General features: G+C 34.6%; 1 protein-coding gene and 2 non-coding genes across 3 annotated transcripts; 1 reads left to right on the forward strand and 2 right to left on the reverse strand.

The window, feature by feature from the left end:
• Window positions 1-11,188: 11,188 nt before the first annotated feature.
• On the reverse strand, window positions 11,189-12,881 carry LOC142987083 (transcription factor sox-2-like). The gene has a single exon (XM_076135633.1). It carries the CDS (start codon window positions 12,587-12,589, stop codon window positions 11,921-11,923), a length of 669 nt encoding a protein of 222 aa, XP_075991748.1. The 5' UTR covers window positions 12,590-12,881; the 3' UTR covers window positions 11,189-11,920.
• Window positions 12,882-15,037: 2,156 nt separating this feature from the next.
• LOC142987744 (5S ribosomal RNA) lies at window positions 15,038-15,156 on the forward strand. Its single transcript, XR_012960532.1, has one exon. It is a non-coding gene; the product is annotated as a 5S ribosomal RNA (ribosomal RNA).
• A 474-nt stretch (window positions 15,157-15,630) lies between these two features.
• LOC142987752 (5S ribosomal RNA) lies at window positions 15,631-15,749 on the reverse strand. Its single transcript, XR_012960538.1, has one exon. It is a non-coding gene; the product is annotated as a 5S ribosomal RNA (ribosomal RNA).
• Window positions 15,750-22,539: the final 6,790 nt, after the last annotated feature.

Here is a 22,539-nt window from a genome sequence, read left to right on the forward strand (position 1 = left end):
TAAGCACAAGCCCTGATGCTACGTTAAAAGCATTTTATAACGCCTGCCTAAAACTCAAGAGCAATGTTGTCATTGCTCAAATCATTGATGACAGAAAATGAAGGCGCTTATACAGATTAACTTGTTCAATGACTTTTTATCTTTTGTAATGTTCTATACTATTGTAAAGTCTTATATACTAATAAATTGCTACAAAGGCAGTTATCCAAAATCCAAGCAGTTAGTTTCGCACCGTTGCATCTACTTACTAGCACTTAGCGAAAGCCCTAAGAACAATAAATCACACAAACATTTATTAAGACGAGTCTCCCACAAGATATATGACAAACATAACGACACACAGACACACCCGCGCACATTTTCAACCAAAAACTTCAAAAAAGAAACCTTTGTTACCATTCACCATTCTTATTAAAACTAACCACATGTACTTTTAATCAAACGAAAATAAACTTTATGACTATTAGAATAAGAATTACGTTAGGCGGTAGAAAAAAATTGGTGCATATGTATTTGTTGGTTCAATTTTGAACCTTATGTGGTTGTGTTAAGGTTTCTGTGTGTTGTGAAATAAAGTTGTGATGTGTATAAAGAGCGCTTTCATTGGGCGGATGCAGGTTTTTTGACAAATGGCCAACTGGACGATTTGTCTCGTGTAGGACGGCGAGGCATAGATCAAGTCCGGGAGTCGGATTAGATATGTCTTGAAGGTATAATACTGATGACGTCTTAATAACTCATTACAGGATAAAGTAATACAATAAGAACCAATCGTAAGGTTCTGTACTACAGGTTAACTGAAAGAACCAGACCTTATTTAGTTGGCATTTCGAACTTGAACAGGCAGAATTGGCAATGTCTTAAAAAATATGCGGATTTTGGTTTTCGCTCGATATTAGGCCATTACTTTAAAGGTAGCAGTAAACAGTAGTTTCACGAGAGCGAAAAAATATGTTTTCTTCGCATAATATAAACGTTTCAATGTACATACTCGTACATGCATACGTACATAAAATTACGCCTTTTTCCATAGAGATAGGCAGAGACCAGAGAACTGCCATTCACATCTATACATCTTGTCTTACATTTCGATGGTCCTAAGTACTCCTAAGGTAAAATAGAATCAAACGAAGAAAGCAAATACTTACTCCCAGATGCATCTAAACCTTAGGCACAAAACATCCTAACAGTCTAATCCCGCATCTTTGCACTGGGCGGGCAAGCCCAGTAATGGTCATAAAAGGATGTTATGACGTTATATCATTTTTCGTCGCGCACAAAGCACAATGTTCGCCGCCATTTCCGGGCCCTAATGCGTTACTTCGCATTCATTATTATGTTCACTTGCTAACTTATTGTGGTCCTCTGTGGTTTTAATCTGATGAGAATAAGCACCGATTTATTTATTCGATTGACGGTAGAAGACTTGATAATAAAATTATAGCAGTTGTTAAAAACTCAGATGTCGATTCAAGTTACAAAATTGTATTCGAGATTTTGCTTATGCGCTTTAAATATGAAAAAAATATGTTCTTATATTATTTACGAAAGATAGTGATAGAAAGCTTTTTTTTTTCAATATTGTGTATTAGTATCATGCAATAAGAAAATGTAGTAATTTAAAACACAATAGTCTTCTTTAATAATGTAATCGAACTGTAGTAAAATGGAAACTTAAATAAAATAGATACAGTCCGACTTTCTAATAGGAATACATAGCCCAAACTATATTTCAAAACCTACCCAATCAACGAAATTAGGTAACTATCAATATTTTAAAACCACACAACCCTTTCTTACTATTAAACTAAACGAATACTAACTAAGTAATTGTCCATACACATTGTTGCACTTCAATCGTCTTTATACCGGTTTTAAACCGTTAATCGGACCTAAGTACGGTTCTTAACCGTCAATCGGAGTTGAGTGCGGTGTTTAAATGTCGATTGAACTAAAAGACGGTTTATTGGCTGAATGAATGGCTTGAGACAGAGTTGCTTAGACAATTCAATCACTTTGTTTCAATGATAGGTTAAGATAGAGTCTGGGTAAGTTAAGTTGGTAGAGCGCTCTCTACGCATATAATTGTCCTATAATATATTTGTCTTACTTATAAACTAGATGTTCTGGAAATCTATGGGCGAGGCCTATGTTCAGCAGCGGACGTCCAATGGCTGAGATGATGATGAAACTAGATTTGTTGTACAGTGATTCGTCACTTTCAATAAATTTTAAAACCATTCTAGCCTTCACAGCCTTTATTAGTGAGATAGTACTTGCGTTCATAACTTTTAAACTTTCGCGTTGCGTGGTTAATACTTAATAGGAAACGAAAATTTACGCGAACTTGCGTTTACAGCCAATCAAAATAGATAGAGAATATGTAGGTATAGTTCTCAAAAACTCTATGGACCAACACGATACGAAAAATAGGATACTTGTGTTAATGACTCAAAAGCACTACAAGTGTTTTTACGAAAACTGCTAGGTTTTATATTTAAAAATTCCTATCTCCAATCTACTCCAAGCTTTCTCTACTCAATCTTATCTAAGTTTTATACTGCGATATAGTCTAAAGGCGTTGAGAACGACCTCGTCTGTCCCTCCGGCATTATTTGCATTACACATTCAATTGAATTGACCGCCATTCTCAAGGATAGGGAGAGTTATCACTTGAAAGCTTTTTAATCTGTTTTTATATAAATGAGACAACATTGTGGTTATAAAGCGTAAAATGTTGATAAGTAACGATCAGTGTTAGAAAGGTTTATTCATTCATCAAAATTAAGGCGCTTAAGACTTTTTGGCTTAAAGTGATGTAAACTGCCAATTTAACATTTCATTAGTTGTTGAAAAACACGCCTGTTTTAGGCAAAAGTATCCGCAGAGATGTCTGAAATACATGCATAAACTTTTCGCTGTTAATATTGTCGGTCACATTTATTCCGGTCAAACCTATTGCCATAATACCGAGCACGTTACCAAAATCCGAACTTCTGCCAAAAATAATTTATGCATATAAAATTACTTGTTTTATTAAAGTTAGAATATACCGATAGCGTTTTACCCGACCCAGGAGTCGAACCCGAGGCCTCGTGATCAGCACCTGTACACAAGAAACCAAATCGCAGAAGGAGTCATCATTCATTACTATCGCGAAAACAGTCTTCATCAATAAATATCCGGAAAATAACTGCCTAAATACAACAAAACACATTATCAGAACAACCAAACAATATTTCACGAAGAATGTCCGTTACTGTTTATTATCATCGCGCCATTAGCTAAGCTGCGACTTAATAGCTACGTTATTTATTACATAAACTGCTATTAGAATAGCTGTTATTTTGCTTTTTATTTATTGTTGTTTTTTGCTGGCTTTTTCGCTTTATTTGGTGGATAAATAAGTGTTATAGTAAAGATTGCGAAGTTTGTCTAAGTATAGATACTGATTAATGACTACCACACTATTCATACAGCTTCGAAAAGACAGTTTGAAGTTTTAGATATATCACCAACTAACTTAGTAAAATATAGAGTCCATTCATAGATTTTAAATTAAAGACTTTATTTTTATTGAAGACAACACAAGAAAAGAACACAAAAGAAAATACTACCAACTACACAAGCTATTTCTAAAGTAGATGTCTTATAAAAAGTGTGACTTATCACTATTGTAAAACAATACATCCAACCCTTTATCACTCAAATTAAACAAAGTCATAGGCCTAATACAATGAAAAATATTTTAGTAAATCAGAAAAAGGTTCCAACGCCTAAGCTCTCCTTAATTATGGAGGAGACCCTTGCCCAGCAGAGGGACAGTCGCGGATTAAAAAACTGTAAGACTGGAAATTTTCAATGATTGAGGTCATTCAACTCCACCCCACTGTGCATAACACTTCCCAAATCACCAACTAAGAAGACCAAACACAAAAACAATTCCATCCACAATTTGATTACACCAAACAAAAATCACCCCGGTTGAACAATGAAATTTAAACAAGTACCCAATGCGACAGATGCGCAAACATTGGACAAAGTCAACACGAATGTATCGAATTACACTGCGTGTGCTCTCATTAGGCTTTTACATTATTTATTTCACGGCTTTGAGTTGCCATGTAGTTTTGGTGATCGAACATTTTGGTTCGTTTTGAGTTGGTAACTATTTTTTATTGTATGCGTTTAAGATTGCTGACAGAAATTGATATCAAATGTAATTATGGTGTAGTTTGTGGTCAAAGCTATTGAAACCACCAGAAGATGTTTGACATACCGTAATGACTGTTATGAAGATGCTGTGTTATGAAGCCTACATAATAGTATTAGTTAGCGTCTGAAATTAGTGTTTTGAAAATAATGAAAATGAAAGTCTGAAATTTGCAGACTTGTTTCTAGCTTCTTTTAAATAATATTTGGCTAATTGCTTTTCTTATTGGAGAAAAGGATAAAACATACATAAGAAATGGTCTAACAGAGCGTATTAAAGATAAAATTCCATTTCCTTAAACAACTTAAACCTTTTATTACATAAACAAGCTCTAATCCAATTCTAAGCTAAGCCCTTTTACTAAACCGTTCTACTCAGTCATAAATAGTATAATACACTAACAATTACCATATAACAATGTCTGTTTAGACTACAGGCCATTATTTATACAGAACCCCTATCATTACATCACTCGAGTGATAGGAAACCCATTTGACCGCCAAATCGATTGGAAAATTTGATTGTTGTTTCCAAGTCATTGCAGTTAACGTCCCACTGGGCAAAACGGTCATAATAAATTGACAAATTATGTGTGTGAATAAATAATGCGTTGTAATTGAGTATTGTGCTTTTTATTTATTAGGAAATAGACGGATATGAGGTGTTTTTAATTTTTCCTGATTTTTGTGGTTTAATTCAGAATTTTCTTCTTCTTTCTGTATTTCTATCTGTTACTTAACTACAGTGCCGTTTTTTCTTATTTTTTATCGCAATGCTTTGAAAATGGTAAATCAGTACTTACGTTAAAATAATTTTAAATACGATAAAAAATTATCTTATTTCGTGATATATTTCGCGTTAAAGTTTGATAGCCAGAGATCTTATTGGTATAATTTTTACAGTCACTAATTTAGTTTTTAACAAAAAATGTTGTTTGAGGCGGTTAAAAATAAAATTTACGACTCAGGTTTTAAGTTATCAGTAACAGCCAAGAATATATCAAATAATTCAATTAATCTATTACCGACCATTATCACAAATGTTGTCAAAACCCCATAAGTCACGGTACATAAAACATATTGACATTAGGCGAAGACACAGGCCCTTTTAGATAACCAATAAATAATAGCACTGTCCACCCCTAGCGTTACTAGCGTAACGTAAACATGTAAACAAAAATAATGCAGCCACTCGATTTGTTACATTTAGGGATGGGATTTCACGGGATTTGGGATTTTTACGTGATTATTGTTTTGAATCCGCTTTGACAAGAGTGAAGTACCATATATTTTTTGGTACTACTTTGAAATATAGCATACGAACACTAGATGATATTCAAAGCTGTAAAATTACAACTACTTAGAATTGTGATGATTTCACAATATTATGTTAATCATGTATGTAATTTTGTTTTATTTCTTGTTTCACACCAAAACATGTTAATGCACAATTCTAATTATGATAAGGGACATTTGCAAGACATTAACATGGTTTTGATAGAGCAAAAACAGTCAAGTTGAAGTCAGTCGCCAATCTTTGACGTTTTTAAAAACAGTTAATTCGATCCATGAATTAGACCAATCGATATCTACTCTCAACTATCAGTTATACAAGAAACAAAACAAACTATAATGCAAGGCCAACCAAAAAAAAACCGTTTTACCCCATCCCTAGTTCCGTGTCATTTGCCACAGCGGTAATACATATCCGCACACAATTCATTTTGCGCACAACACTCGTTTGTGCCCACTGTGCGTCGCATTAGATCGCTTACGGCTTAATGCTGGGCTCGTGTGCGACTACCCTTATATTTGTTTGCCAACTTTAGTGATGTGACTACAAATTGTGCGGTTATAAATGGCTTTGATAATGGGAATGTTAAGTGTTGTTTAGGGAGCTTAGAAGAAACAAATTACGTAGTACTAGTTTAGGGGGATATAGAAAGAAGCATAAAATTATCAATGTTTGTCGACCAAGCTTGTACCATGTTAAAAAACAACTTTTAATAGCTGTCTTATCTATATCGATAGGTCCTAGGTTCGAAGCTCAAATATAGTATCACTAACGTGTCCTTTATTGATAGTACTTTTAAGTTGAATTTCTATGAATTATGACAAGATTTCAAAATACACGCATGCCTTATGCGTGTAATTTGAAATCCTTTTATATAGCAAGAAAACATTTTCAGCAATTACACATATATTATAAAACGTAAATAAATGCCTTGAATTTGTATAAAACATTAATATTTGTAAACAATTCTTAACAAAACCTTCCGAAACGAAAAATCCCTCAATACAGCCTCATTTGGCCCAAACGAAGTATAAAACAGAACATTGCTTAGATCATAATGGAGATGGCATATAGATACAGAGAACGGTTAACGCCTTTGACAACGACGTCGAATGGTACGAAACTTGTTAGCGACGAATAAAAATATCGTGTAACGCCAAAGTTGAATATGTGAATGCCCGAATGTCATGTCTAGATGTAGAATTTGATAGCTGGAAATGACTTAAAAACTAGTAAGACTGCGATGCTTTGAATGTGTTCGAAGCATCATGCCGTTTTGTAGGTTGTTGAATTTTGGGTCTTCTAATATTGCCATACAAAATTTGTCGAAATCTGTTAAGCAGTTTAGTCTAGAAAATCTATTAGTAGTGTGGTTACTACGTATTCTTTCTCCGGCTAAAAATTAGGCTGCTGTGTACGATTGCTGGTCTCTGAAGGCCCTGGTTTGCGTATATAAAAGAGATACCTACGTGAGGTGTGTTACTATTCGTATATAAACAAGTATCAAAATTAAAGAACGCATAAAAAAGAAGATGTGGACGAAACGGGATAGAAATTGAAACAAATGCAGGAAGAACGCCGACATCCTATGCGGGCGGAAACTTCGCGGGCCCTATGTGACATAACATAAGCTATGTTCAATCTATACTAATATAATAAAGCTGAAGAGTTTGTTTGTTTGATTGATTGTTTGTTTGTTTGTTTGTTTGAACGCGCTAATCTCAGGATCTACTGGTTCGATTTGAAAAATTCTTTCAGTGTTAGATAGCCCATTTATCGAGGAAGGTTATAAGCTATATAACATCACGCTACGGCCATTAGGAGCGGAGTAGCAACGAAAAATGTTACAAAAGCGGGGAAAATTATGTGACGCAAGCGAAGTTGCGCGGGTCAGATAGTGTATTAATAAGGGTGAATGGCATGAAGTACTTTTGGGTATACATATACTGCTAGTCTGTCATATTTAGACCAATCCTGTCACATCCAGTCACATCTACATCCACCGTCCCATATCCAGTGCACAACTTTTGGCCCATTTGTGCCTTGTATGAATATACACAGATATCTCTCATACAAACTTATCCATCCACACACACAACACTACCACCAACCTTATGTCTAAAGCAATAGAGTTGAAATTCGCATCACAACTGCGTAAAAGATAGTATAAAGTAACTTTGTGTAGTATTCACAGAAAAAGCTGGATTTTCATGCAACGATTCATCCATCATTCATTCTTCATATGTGGTGTGAAAGACGTGTGTGACGATTATGATGTACGTTTCACTGTGACAATGTCTTTGCGGATATTCTAGCTCTTATGTCTAGGTACATAAATGCGATTTTCGATTGTACTCTTCGTAGTATAAGTTTGTTCTGCTTGAACAGTTTTGTGACGTTATACAGTGCTGAAAGGTCTTATGTCTACAAAGTTGTAAAGTAATTTTTGTCTTTAAGTTATGGAAAATATGGTTGGTTTTCGTTTGTATACAAAAAGTATTTTAAACTTTATACTTCTTACAATAAAGTGTAACGAAGCTTTGATAATACGGTAGCAGTTTGTTCGCAATTGCATCTCGGGATCTTTGCATTAAAAATTCGACTTTATTAACATGACCTAAGGTAGAAAATCTTTTGTAGGTTTCAGTTTAGTGCTTTAGCTAGACTAGATAGGTGTTAGACGGTTGTCTAGGCTTTGTTCAGAGCTCTTACAGAAATGTTTTGGTTGAATACTTCGTGATGTTGAATGACGTCACGGTTATGACGTCACGGAACAAGGGACGTGCTTTGAATGGTACGTGCGTTGAGCACATTTTTGTATAAGCTTGAAGTGCTCAACAAAGTACTGATAGGGATGTGATATGGGAGATCCTGTTAATGTGTGAAACATTGTATAATTCAGGGGTTGAAAAGGTGTGCAGGTATTTAGCTTGTTAATAACCTATTCGTTAGAGCAGGTTTTCTTTTTGCTATAAAGATCATCACAAATTGGGCATTCCCATTAAAATTACTGTCTTTAAACGTTAAAGGTCTACATCGACCTCGTGTTACAACTAAATGTTTGTATTTTGTGAAAGAAATCACAATCAATGGAGTATTTCATTCCCATAAAATCATGGCATGAATACCTAATATTATATACATAATTTGACACACAACTTCAAAAGCATTAGATATGAAATTCCCATGGGGGAAAGTAAAGACAAAAGGATATTAGTTACGACCTTTAGTAACCCTTAACATATTATTATTTGCAAGCAAAAATACAACCTCGCCAAAAAAATCTATTAAAAAAGAAAAAAACCAGTGTGACCTTAAAACAATGGACACAAATATAACATTGTTATTAACTAAGTTATTAATGGAAAATCTATAAAGTGGAATATTCCGAGGGGTTCAATGTTAAATGTCAAGTTGTTTGTATGTCTGTGTGTTTGTAACGAGCGGAGTCGAAACAAAATGTCAATTAACTCTCTGTGAGGTTTCTTTAATTACTATTTTAGTTATAGCTTGTATTCAGCCACTTGGGTACAGTAGAGTTGAAGGTACCGCTGGTATTTATAGGTATTTTAAAATATTAAAATACTGGTTTTGGTTGTCTGAATATTGTTGTAGATCTCACAAGGCAGAGTAGAGTTAAAGAAAATAGTTCCTAAATATTTTAGTCGTGTCTTGGCAAAATGACATGGAGTTTATCAAAAAACCAGATACAACTACCTAATATTCTTGTGGAAAGTCCAACATAATCCTAAAAAAAATTTTAATGCGAGTTAATTTTTAGTTAATTTTAATGCTCTAAAATGAATGTAATAAATCCCGTAATCCTATGATAAGCAGCACCACATATTTTATTATACTGCTTCTACACCTGCTTCTTAGCGATTTTTTATAGTATATTTCACGACAATTCCTTCTAAAATTCGTCATCATCATGTAATATTCAACCACACATCATATCACTAAGAACACCGAATACACTCAGCTCTATATAATTCTCAAACAATCAAGTTTTCAATTAATGGAAAGCTTATTAAAGGAAAAATGGTTGTGCCGCGTGCCTTGTGCACAATCATTTTAATTAAACACCCTGTATATACGGCCTGTGATCTTTCTTATACAGATTAAATTGGTTTATTATAAATACGATAATTTGTGATCGACATTTTGTTAGTCACCACATATTAAAGATTAAAGTAATATATGGGTGTATTAAGATGGAAATAGTTTACCATTAGGTAATGGAAAATGTTTTAAACGCATTAGAAGGTGATACCTTGTGATATAAGGTAACAATCTAGAAATGTATGTCGGGAATTCTGTAATCCGAATCTCTACAGTTGGAACCATCGAGTATCAAAAGTTTGACATATTACATGTACAGCCTGCAAAAATAGTTCCTACGACGTCCGCTAGAAGCGCCGATCAGATATTCATACAACATTTTTCAATAGCTAGCCGGTTAATGTCTATACTCGATAATAGTAGACGATCGGGCTACTGAGGTGAAATTTAAGGCATCCATTATTGTTCATAATTATTAAGAACTCTTGAGAACTATATATATAATAATTTTCACTGTTATTTTTAGTTTTACAGTGTAGCGATAAAAAGTAGCTAGCATTTCATCAGTCATCGATGTTTCTTCTACAGACGGACTACGTTATCATTCAGCCAGTTTTTTACAAGTACAAATTCCGAAGCCTAATATTCCAAATTCATCGAATCCGTCTTACATCCGTCAATATTTTCAATCAGATAACCGTTTTTCCCACAATTATTTCTATCAATCGATTCATAATCTCAACAAAATACTCGGTACCTAATACTCAACCCTTAGTTCTTCATCTCCACACCATAATTCTGTGAAATCGCAGTACCTGTCGGAAGGGCTCACGGCTCAAAGTAATGTGCGCGGTATGACGAGGCGTGTTTCAGATTGATGATCGTACTAAGAGTAATTGATTCAGATGTTTGTCGCTCAACTGTCCCCGGATTGTCTTGTCATTGTGTTTTGAAGATTCTGTGTGAGACTTGTTATTTCCTGTAAGGTTCGGCAGATAGATATTGTAACATGAAATAAAGTTTTTTTTATCTGATTTGATTAGTCCCCGCACTAGGAATTGCTCTTGTGTCGCAGGATCTTTTACAAACAAACAAACAAAGACACAAAGTACAACCAGACCCGAAACAATTATTTGTGGATCGCACGAATATAATTGTTCCGAGTGGGAATCGAACCCACGACCTCCCGACGCAATGATAGCGGCGTGGCGCCCCAAACCATTGCACCACGGACATTTTGCTTCGAAGCAAATACCTACAGGCTTAGATGAAAGGGTTATCCAGGTAGGTTTTATAAAGAGCTAAGCTTTTATCAATCTCGGGACATAGGTCTTGAGACAGCTTAAATTTTATGGTAATGTTGAAAATAATCAAATAACTAAATTTTACTTTTTAACACTGAAGTATTAATTTATGGACCTGTTCTGATTGGCTTTAAACTGAAAGATTTTTGTACATAACGTCTTATTACTTCAACTTCAATGATACTTATTTTGCAAAATTATTTACAATAATTTTGCAAAATAAGTATCATTTGTAGAGTAGTATAGTTACAAGGGCCTACGCCTACAGTTTAAAAAATACAGAAATTTTTAAATAAACAGCATAAACATAGTTTCTAACTGATTTATTATAAATTAGTATCAACATGACTGAAGCGCAATAATATTTCATACAACAGAACTCATGGCCGTGCCTACTCGCTACATAATAACGGAATAATCCAACACATTATCTCAATAATAACTTAGTAAATACATACAAACATAAATACATAATAGAGATATGTAGAGCATATTGCAATTCAATATGCAATTTTGAAAAAGGCACATCTCCAATAATAAAGATGAGCGCATGTGCCCTTTTAGAAATTGCAATTATAAGAAACCATTTCTTTGCATAAGAATAAAATCAATCGAAGCAATATGCAACGAAACATTACATTATTTGTTGAATATTTATGAAATGACTACATAGAAACAGGAATTAAACCAAAAGCAGTCAACTGATTTCTAGTTATATCAGTTAGATAATGTATACTTTCACTAAAAATGCTACTACATACACATAATTAAAACTTTATTTTATACCTTTCAAGCAATAGACGTTCTATACCGTACGGGATAAACCTAATAAAGGTCAAAAGCATCAGAAAACGTACATCATCCGCCGTCGGCACCAGAACAAAAAGCTAACCAAAATTTTATCTTCAAAATTCACTAAGATCCACACAAAACTACACAGTTTCAATACTTTTACTAAACAAAAGCATGCATATTGGATATTATTGAATCAAGAAACTAACAAATTGCATTGAACAAGGCTAAATAAATTGGCTTCTACATGGCACCTCTATTGTACTCCAAACGGATAATGGTAGGAAATCCTTGTGACGTCACTAGGTACATAATGAAGATCTTGGTAAGCTTTCACCATCATTTGCTGGTTCACTACTGCAAAAGGCCTGGGAGATATACTCTCAATAGACGGTAGAGGTCTTAGGTCCAAACTTGGTAAGGTTTCTTCCTTAGGCCTGATGGAAGTTGGCACGTAACTTGGCTGAGGCATAGAAGGAACGGAGTAACTGATCATATTGTTGTATACGAACTGATCTGGGTAGCTCAAAGGCTGGTAGCTAGCATCCTGACGAGGTTCAACTTCGACAAACGTTTCTCTGGTAGTATACAAAGGAGGGTTTGTAAAAGTTGCTGTATCTAGCCTGTTCTTTCTCCTAGGTCTGTATTTGTAGTCAGGATAGTCTTGCATGTGTTTGATCCTCAATCTCTTCGCTTCATCTATAAACGGTCTTTTAGCCGTCTCATCCAAACTCTTCCATTCAAGACCTAAACGTTTGGAGATTTCGGAGTTGTGTAGTTTTGGATTCATCATGGAGATTTTCTTCCGTTGGAGACGTGACCAGACCATGAAAGCATTCATTGGTCGTTTGATGTGGTATGGGTTGGAATGTCGGGATATTTTTGGTAGATTTCTTGGTGATTGCTGCTCCACTTGGTATGCCATTGTTCACGGCATTTGTCCTTTATGACACTTGAAATTATTGAGAACTCACTGTTTTAATTTGTTGAACAATGTGACTGGAAAAACGGCATTTTGGAGGATTTCTTAGAATTTTCACTTTAAAACACTATAACTTGGTTACTTTCGGTTATAATGAGTTCGTCAACACAATTTTCAACAACCATATTAGTAGTTTTTCAACAAAAAACCATCAATAAAGTAGAATAAACGTTAGAATATGATAATACCCATCAGTTAGACATGTGGGCATGCACTGATGACCGGTTTCGAGTCGAGCTAAGCCTGAATCGTGTCATTAGATCAACAATGGAGTATCACAATTGAAATGGACAATTTTCCATGTATTATTTGGAGTTGAATAAAGAGCGGCGACAATGCATTGATTGCTCGCAAATTGTCAAATGATACGACTATATGTTTTGTGTATGGCGCGCCCGCGCACCCGTTCTCTATTAGTACCGTCCACAAATGTACGAATTGAATATGTTTTTTTTTATAAATTAGAGCAATTTTGTAGTATGTTTGGATATAAATGAAACTAAGTGAAAATATCATATCGTCGATATTGATAAGGCTTTTGGCTTCCAAGCATAATAGTAGTAGGTTAGTATAGTAAGTATAAGGGAGTAGTAATAAGTGGTATTATCGGGTAAATCTTTACTTCAAGTCTGCTTAAATAAATTCAATCATTATCAAACCGCTGTAACTGACTAAAAAAATTTCAAACATGTGTGTACTTCTTTCAAAACAATATCTCAAAGATTACTGTCATACTATGCACCTAAGAAACACAGGAGCCCTTATACAAAATTAGTAGACTCGATCTACTTATAATAATTACTTTAGTTATGAGTATCATACAGTTTCTGCCAATCAATTCCTGACATCCTCATCAAACGCTCTACATGATTGTATTTCCTCACAGCGGATTCAGCCAGTACTTCTCATAAATTGGCGAACAAGCAAGGAAGACAAGGAACACTTAAACTTTATCCCTCGGGAACTCACATAGAGCGTAGTTCGAATATGACGGCATAGATGGCGCTATATGATGTCCTGTTTGAACCCTTTTCTGGTACTTTTCGTCATCGAACTAAAACGTGTTCAAGTTTTAAACCGGCAAAAAAACATGGATAAAGAGTTAGAAAAGTGTTTTAACTGTAATTTATTACCTCGCTTATTCTTTTTTTTATATCAGTCAATTTTAGGAGATGAATATGGAGACGCTACATTTTATTTTTTGCGCAAACCCAAAATCAGAAGCTTTATAAATTCAGGCAAAAGCGTCTGAACTACAAAATCTTTATACAACTGAATTAAAATACCAATCCAAGCATCAAATCTAAGAGATTTAAGACATAATGCTTGATCTACAATGTAGAGAAGTACTTGAATAAAATCTATCTGGGTGTTGCTAGAATTCAAGGTATTACAAAACTAATTATAAACCTAACCTAAAATATTTGCCAATTCTAACTGCACCTATTCTAGTAGTGAATGAAGTAAATAGCGTGCTTTGTTAAGATTAGAATGAAGCAAGGAGCGGCTAATCCTCATAATGGCTGGTCAATACACAAATACACAGTACACAAACGAGTTTTGTATTCAATACAATCAATGGTACAAATGTAGGATTGTTGCAATTGATTATAGTACCTACTTACTGTGTGAATTTTAGCATTTAGACCCTCTTCTGCATACGTAAGTCTTGTTAAAGGAAGGTTCATATCTGACGGAACATACGTCGCGTATTATCGGTCGCGCAACGCCAAAACAGACAAATGTATAGAAAAACACTCGACCGTTCACACGCAACCGATGATGCGTAGGTGCGAAGCCCATACAAATTATGTTAAGCCCGACGCATCTTCCGTCAGATATGAACCTTCCATAAGCCGCGTCAAAGGTCTTCGGGCTTGAACAACTTTGACACTAGGTTGACGACTAACCATACGATAGGAAGAAATCTTGGTTAGGTTATCACGTACAATTATGACATTCATTTTCATACATTATCTGTCACTTTATGTAGTAAGTAGGTTATCTATGAAACTGGATTTTAATTATAGCTGTTGTGATAGGTTAGGTAGAAAAAGAAAGTTTTTTGGACCTATGAGATGTTCATAACAGGTTAAAGAAAGTTATCTGAACCGCGCAGTTCCACTTCCTTAAAAAACAAAACTTCAACTAACTTCGTACTAAATTTCATCAAATTTGGTTCAACAAAAATGGAGACGTAAGATTCTTTCCTATGTATTATTTAACAGCTTAGTCGAGCAGTGCCATTATGTGAGTAAATATGCAACCGAATATTTCAAGAAGGCAAGTTATTTCAGTAATCTGTGCCAAAAATACGTTATTCGTTTCAAAGAAAAAAATATATTTTAATTCCTACTTCTGAAAGCGTATTGTGCGTTTACCACTTCAGTCGTCAACGTCCATACCATGTTGAACACACCGGTTCTCGTCCGATCACCGAAGTTAAGCAACATCGGGCGCGGTTAGTACTTGGATGGGTGACCGCCTGGGAATACCGCGTGACGTTGGCTTTTTGCTAAGAGAAACAATAGGGAATCTCATACATATTTTATACATACATTTTTGAAGCAACCGAGTTAAGCACGTTTTATTATTTATTCTTGTTTAACTATTTTGTTAAATAAGTTACAACGCCATCTACCAATATTTGTAAAAATCATTATCATTTGTTAACTGCTTAAAAGCTAACTGGGGACCAGATGCATTAAACTTTGTTAGTTTTGACATAGATGGCAGTTGACTCAACAAAGTTTATGCCAGTAATGACATATAGATGGCGTTAGTAGTTCAAACGAAAAGCTTTGCTTAGAATTTTTTTTTTGTACTCTATTCATATTAATTAATGAAAGCATAGAAATTATTAGCTTTTACTGAAAAGTAAAAGATTTTTGCGCCCTTGATGACCCATCCCTGGGCAAAGGCCTCTCGTCATCCAAACGATATACCTAACACAAACCACCAAAGACCACCAAAAGAAAAAGAGAAACCAACGTCACGCGGTATTCCCAGGCGGTCACCCATCCAAGTACTAACCGCGCCCGATGTTGCTTAACTTAGGTGATCGGACGAGAACTGGTGTATTCAACATGGTATGGACGTTGGCGATTCAAATGGCAAATGTTAAGAATTTATTCGTTGCCATATCATCTCATTCAACCTTTTAATCTTTGTAGTGATATGTTTTTGTCTATATTCGAAGTTATTTGAGTTCGTTTTTCCAATAGTCTCTAAAACATTGTAATAAAAGTACTTTTTGCAGAACCATTCAAAAATAATTCTTAATTACTCCATAATATAAGTACAAAGTTGAACTAAACCATCACTAAAACATACAATTACAAATAAACAAATTTCTAACACCTTCACCAACATAAATCGTCCCTAAAAACAGTAACACAGTTAAATACGTATCAAAAACGATCAGATAAATCGTTATACGAACAGGAGGCGACTTTGTAAATCACGGAGGACATAAAGGGGAGTATTTAACGCTATATTTATGATAATAAGACGGTTGCCCGCCATAATGGAAAATACAAAAAGCGAACGCCCCGACCGTCGTAAGGCGGGCGGTGAAGAGACTGTTATATGCCACGAGACGAGAACGACACGACTTACTATTGTTGTGAATTATAATAGTAGTCATATATTTAGGTTGTTTGGTCTTTATCAAAATGTTCTTTTTTATGATTTACAAGTTTATGTGAATGAGATATAAAAATTGCGATGCATGTTTGCCTAATTGTGTAGAATTTGATGAAATCAATGTGTTTTTGCGATGAATAATAAAATCATTGAGTGTATTGCGTTCATTAGGTGCCACGAACAAATATCCATACTTAATATTATAAAGCTGAAGAGTTTGTTTGTTTGTTTGTTTGTTTGAACTCGCTAATCTCAGGAACTACTGGTCCGATTTGAAAAATTCTTTCAGTGTTAGATAGCCCATTTATCGAGGAAGGTTATAGGCTATATAACATCACGCTACGGTCATCAGGAGCGGAGTAGCAACGAAAAATGTTACAAAAACGGGGAAAATTTTGACCCATTCTCTTAGGTGACGCAAGCGAAGTTGCGCGGGTCAGCTAGTTATAATATAAAATCAACCGTCCGAATTGAGGCAGCTTACCATTTTATTTATAACTTCCGAAAATAACAATTAACTAAAACAGGTTGCAAACAGCATTGATAAAGGAGACGCCTTGTCGTATAATCACGAAACTGGTTGGTCTCAATTCAAAACAATACTTTGTGAATTCAAACAGGTAAGTAAGTGAAACCTTTCGCATCTCTGTATTGATTTTGAGACACTAACATATTTGTATACTGCTGTAGAAATAAACTCAAAAGACAGTAATAACAAAACTTTAGACTTTTATTTGTCTTCGCAATCATCAATAAAAATCAGAAATAAGCTTCAATAAAAATCAAGAGAAAAATATATACAACACGATAAGTTTTTGAGCCTATCTCAAAAACTTATCGTATTAAGCACATTTATTTTACCCCACGACTCCTCGCCGACCTAAAAACACGTACCAAAATCGTGTCGTCTAAAAGTTATTTTAAGTGTTAACTTATTGTTATTGCAAGTTTTAAGCCTTGGTTTTATGTGTGGGATGTGGAGCCTGCATCTATTTACTTCACATAGATTTATAGCGGCACTCGCGCCAAGAAACAGCGCTGAGAGGACTGAGAGGTAAACAGCATCGGAATTATGATGAAATATTGGCCGTGAACGATGTTGATAACAGTTTTGTTCATAAGTTTTGAAGAATAGTTGTTTGTTTTTGTGCAATGGTTTGTTTTTGAGATGGGAATGTAGGTTACACACTATGAGCAATCTAGTTATCTTCAAACTAAGCTTCAAGGCTTCTAATAAACCTTGTAACTACATGTACTGGTAAGTTTTGTGTGTACAAGACTTAAGAAGATCATATATTCATGCAGTGGGTAACATGGTAACTTACCCACGACTTTTTGCACGTCCCAATTTGTCATAAAGATATACTTTAATAAGCATAATATTATAATGGTAAAGGTATAACAAAGTTTATTCTCAATACTAATTTTCAATCGAGTTTAAGACCCGTACAAATCACAAAAGTGTAAAACTTAAATTTAAATCGTTAAGTATAATATCATGTTAACGGGTTCACATTCTATTGCGTTTAATCTATCTAAAATCTTGCAGAAATATTAGCGCTAGTATTTTAACAGACTTATTTAAATTATAGTGATCGTCGTTTCGAAAACAATGTTAGGATTTAAGTTATTTGTAGAGAAGATCATGCAATCAGCTTATAAATGTGTACTGTTCATAGTATCAAATGTCCATCATAAATAAGCACTTTATAGGATACCAATGACAACTTGTGAGAGATAACATCTTCCCCTACAAATCGCTATGGCAGTGCAAAGCGTTACAAAAATAAGTTACACCCTTTCAAAAATACTATAACTAACAAAAGTGATTTGAATAAGATGCAATTTTGGTAGATTTTTCATACATAACTCTTGTCAAGTTTTGTATGTATTAATTTATCCGACACATTAATAAGCCATAAAATTGGTTCTTGAACTTACTAGTTCCATTCATATTTTCTAATATTTTACTGCCATTGACGTGAACTGTTATTTTACATTAGATTACTTGAGGTTCTGGCAAAGGTTACACTGAACGTTGTCTCACTGACTAAAACATAAAAAATATATCTACACTTAACCATTTTAAATACACAAAGCTAATCTATACCAAGGGAATAAAAACCCCTTTGACAATCCCCTAAATCGAAATGCAACCCCTAAACCGCTATCTAAGATCTACCACTTACATAAAAGTGTATTTATAACAAAATACTCGCCCGTCATCGTCTCAAATCCCTCCAGTATGTATATAAAGAAGGCAGAAGTTTCTGAGATGGCATTCAAAGCACGGGTGACAAACAAACAAACAAATAATGGCGCCAGTAGAAAGGAGTGAAATGTTATTCCTCCACCCTGTATAATAGAACCGGGGGTGATACACACGTGGAGTGTGTCCCAAGATGTATTCCACCATACATCTAAAGATATTTGTTAGGATTTTTTTTTGTATGCATTCTGTACTGCAAGATTGTTTCTTAAATATTTGTACTGTTTTTCTCAGAATGTTGTAAAAACATGATTATATGAATGGAGAAAACAACACAAATTGTAGTGAACATTTACAATACAGCCAACAATCTTCAATTAGCTACTTAGTACAGATTTTTATCAGTAACCAGTCTTAGACAAACTTGGAAACACATAATAAAAATGCAGGAGATATTGGCATATTTTTTCATAACTAATAACTATTTTTTTAACTTTTTTTCATAGTGTAGTAGATTTAGTATATTTTGAATGTTGTAAAAAATAAATGTTATAATTTCAATATGTAATAAAGAGAAAGCTATCTCCAAAGAGCAGAAAGGGAAGCTTGGGAAGGGCATTTTTCAATATTTCTAAATAATTATTACTGCACATACACGGATGAAATTGTTAGAAATTCTCAAGATATTCCTTGACTCTCGTGTAAAGCGTAACAGCGAAGTCTTTTATGTCGCTATTGAGGCGATATTTTTATTTGGTATTCGCACGCGAGCGCCGGCTATCGACGTAACACAATACACTCATACGCTGTTATATAACCCTGTATTGTAAACTGTTATTGTTATATAGAATTAACTAAAGAGTGCATTTAGTAGGAAATTGACTATTTAGTTGAAGGGAATTTTCTCTTAAAATAACGGCTTCTTTGTAAAATTTCAAAGTACGTATCACATTCCACCCATGATTACTTTTATCTTTTTTTCTATTTCGAATTTAGAATTTATACTGTCTGAACGTTGCGTAAAAATATTTCCTAGAAATTAATGAGATTTAACCCCTGTAAAGAACATAACTTTCTGTAAGCATGTGTTAAAAGAATAACACAATCAAACATTAATTATCTTAATTCACTTAACGATTCGGCCAAGTACTTCTAACACAGTGACTTCAGCTGAAGAACTAACCCAATTATTTAATTCACTAGCTGACCCGCGCAACTTCGCTTGCGTCACCTAAGAGAATGGGTCAAAATTTTCCCCGTTTTTGTAACATTTTTCGTTGCTACTCCGCTCCTTATGACCGTAGCGTGATGTTATATATAGCCTATAAGCCTTCCTCGATAAATGGGCTATCTAACACTGAAAGAATTTTTCAAATCGGACCAGTAGTTCCTGAGATTAGCGCGTTCAAACAAACAAACAATCAAACAAACAAACAAACTCTTCAGCTTTATTATATTAGTATAGATGTAAGTGCAATTAAGTACACATTAGAAAAAACATATAATTATCGTTACACCATACTTTAAGATGATTTCTAGACTAAACCAGAAATAATAAAGTACATATTACTAAACAACAATAAATAAAACATCAGAACAAAGCAATTAGACATCTAACAGTGACCACAATAACACAATCTCAGTCAATCACGACGTCGTAGCGCGCCGTAGCACGTTCGTAGCCCGAGGCTACAATATCGGCTACGGCGTAGGCCGAGGCACGGCTCCTATTCACCCGTTGTTTACGATTCAAGTAACCGTTGAGATGGTTTAGATAGTTTGTATGTAGGTGTTTCGTATGTAAAGGAAAAGACTATCTGTTGTTATATGCCAAAATATACAAGGAAATTGGTTAACGAAACGAGCGGTAAAGAACTGCTTCCTTATATGTAGTTAAATAAAGGTATGGTAATCCACGCAAATGTTTCATCATAAAGTCCCCAATTCGGTTCCTATTCTAAGTTTTCAGTTTTTAGTAGCGCATTCATAGTAGAACATTTGAAAATAGTTTAAGAGATTAATATCTCTATAGCAATCAAGTCATGTAAACTATTAACAATTTAATAGACACACCGTATTAAAAAAATATGTGCAAAAAAGTTTGCAGAATAAAAAATATGCAGGAAGAAAACCTGTAAAAATCATCTGCTACATTCTGCTTTAACGTGAAAGTTTTAAATATAGCAGGCAAGCTAAAAATAACCTCACAGCAAAAAAGGTTAACCCGATAAAGCTTATAAAAATTACCGTGGCTATAAATATCGCAACATTGTATCATGCACAGTAATGACGTAATGACGTTTGTCGCGTCATGCTCGCAGCGTCAGCGACAACTTAGTTACATGACGGTATGACGCGCGGCTGTTTTAATCGCTTGTAATCTGTTCGTAGTAACCGTTTCGGGATAGTATTTTACTGGTTGTGTAGTATGTTTTTTTTTTAATCTGGGCAAGGTGACTTGGATTGGTATTCTGTATACGTTTAGGGAATATAATTATTCTCTATTACTATCGACTTCTAACAACCGACCTGTCATCGAGAATTTTTGTATGAAAATTTGATCAGCGCCTCTGACGGGCGTTGTAGAAACTTTTTATATTCTAAATGTCAAAATGTTGATAGCTAGCCGGTTGTCGGTTGTCGATAGTGGTAGAGAATCGAGGTACTGATAATATAACGAAAATAACGATATAATTGTATTTAATTGCAAATGCAAGAGTCTCCTCCCGGAATGAGGGAGGGGTTAGGCTTTGAGTCCACCACGATGGCCAAATGTGGGTTGGGGACTTTGATTTTCAAGAACTGTTCTCAAGGATTCTCAACATAGTGTTACAAGGTTGCATCACAGTGTTTTATTCACCGTTGAAACAAATGTTAACCTCCATGGGAGGTGGATGCTTCAACCACCCGGCTATCACTACTCTGTATATTATTATTACAATATTCATAATTTCGGCATGTCTTTCGGCTCAACTTACGTGTTAATTGGTGTTCGATTCTGAACTACAAAAAACAGTTATTTAAATAAAAAACATGACTCAAACTGCGTAATATCTGTACAATAGAGCTAGGAAAGATGTTCCTTCATCAAAAACACAGATATCCACATTAAACCACAAGTCTTCAAGAGGATTACAAACTAGCTACCAACTACAGCAGCAATGTATGTTAGGTAATCAGTTCGTATCATGATTTTCCAATATCACACGTGATTACCGACATGTGTCATAGGTCACCGCGTCACGCTAATATTAATACTAGGCTATTACCTAATATTCACAGTAATAGCAATGCTTACTTATGCAAACTTATTGAGTATTTGACAGATTGAAATGAAATGTCAAAAATAGTTCTTATAAGTTCCGCTAGAGTCACTGTAACGTTTTCTGAAAGCATCGATTCGATGGGTATGGCCAAGAATAGCCTCTTAGTTCAAAAGTGTGATTGACAGTGCGTATGGGTGCAGGTCTTACCGTCGGTCCTTTTTTTGGGAAAAAGTCTTATTTCAATTACTACATCGAACACATTTTTTGTTAGATTCTGAGTGGTTATTGTGTAAATGAATACCTGATTTATCGAATTATTAGTAGAGTAGGTCCTTACAGAAGAGAAATCTTGAGTGGGCAGATGATTAAAAAACAAAAACTGTATTTAAAACTACGAAAAAGTTCACACGTTTAAGCTAATTTCTCACTTTAAAATCGCTGTTACTCAAAACTCCGCTTTTAAATCACAATCCAATACATTATACATTCAGTATTGGTTATGAATATACAATAATTTACATTGTATTTATAAGGCATGTATACATAATGTGCGGCGCGGCGTCGCTCGTTTGATTGGCAAGCGAGCGTGAGATTGAAACAGAGCGGCCGGCATGATGTCGTTATACACGCCACGGTACTGTCGCGCACAACACTTATAAGCTTTATCATGAATATACTTTTGTGTGTTATTTTTACGAGCTTTTTCAAATGTTCAATTAATCGAAAAAATAATCCGAAAGTTTGTTTCAAAAATTGACAATGACATAATTTGT

Source organism: Anticarsia gemmatalis, chromosome 3 (assembly GCF_050436995.1).
Source record: "Anticarsia gemmatalis isolate Benzon Research Colony breed Stoneville strain chromosome 3, ilAntGemm2 primary, whole genome shotgun sequence".
NCBI classification, from domain to species: Eukaryota; Metazoa; Arthropoda; class Insecta; order Lepidoptera; family Erebidae; genus Anticarsia; species Anticarsia gemmatalis.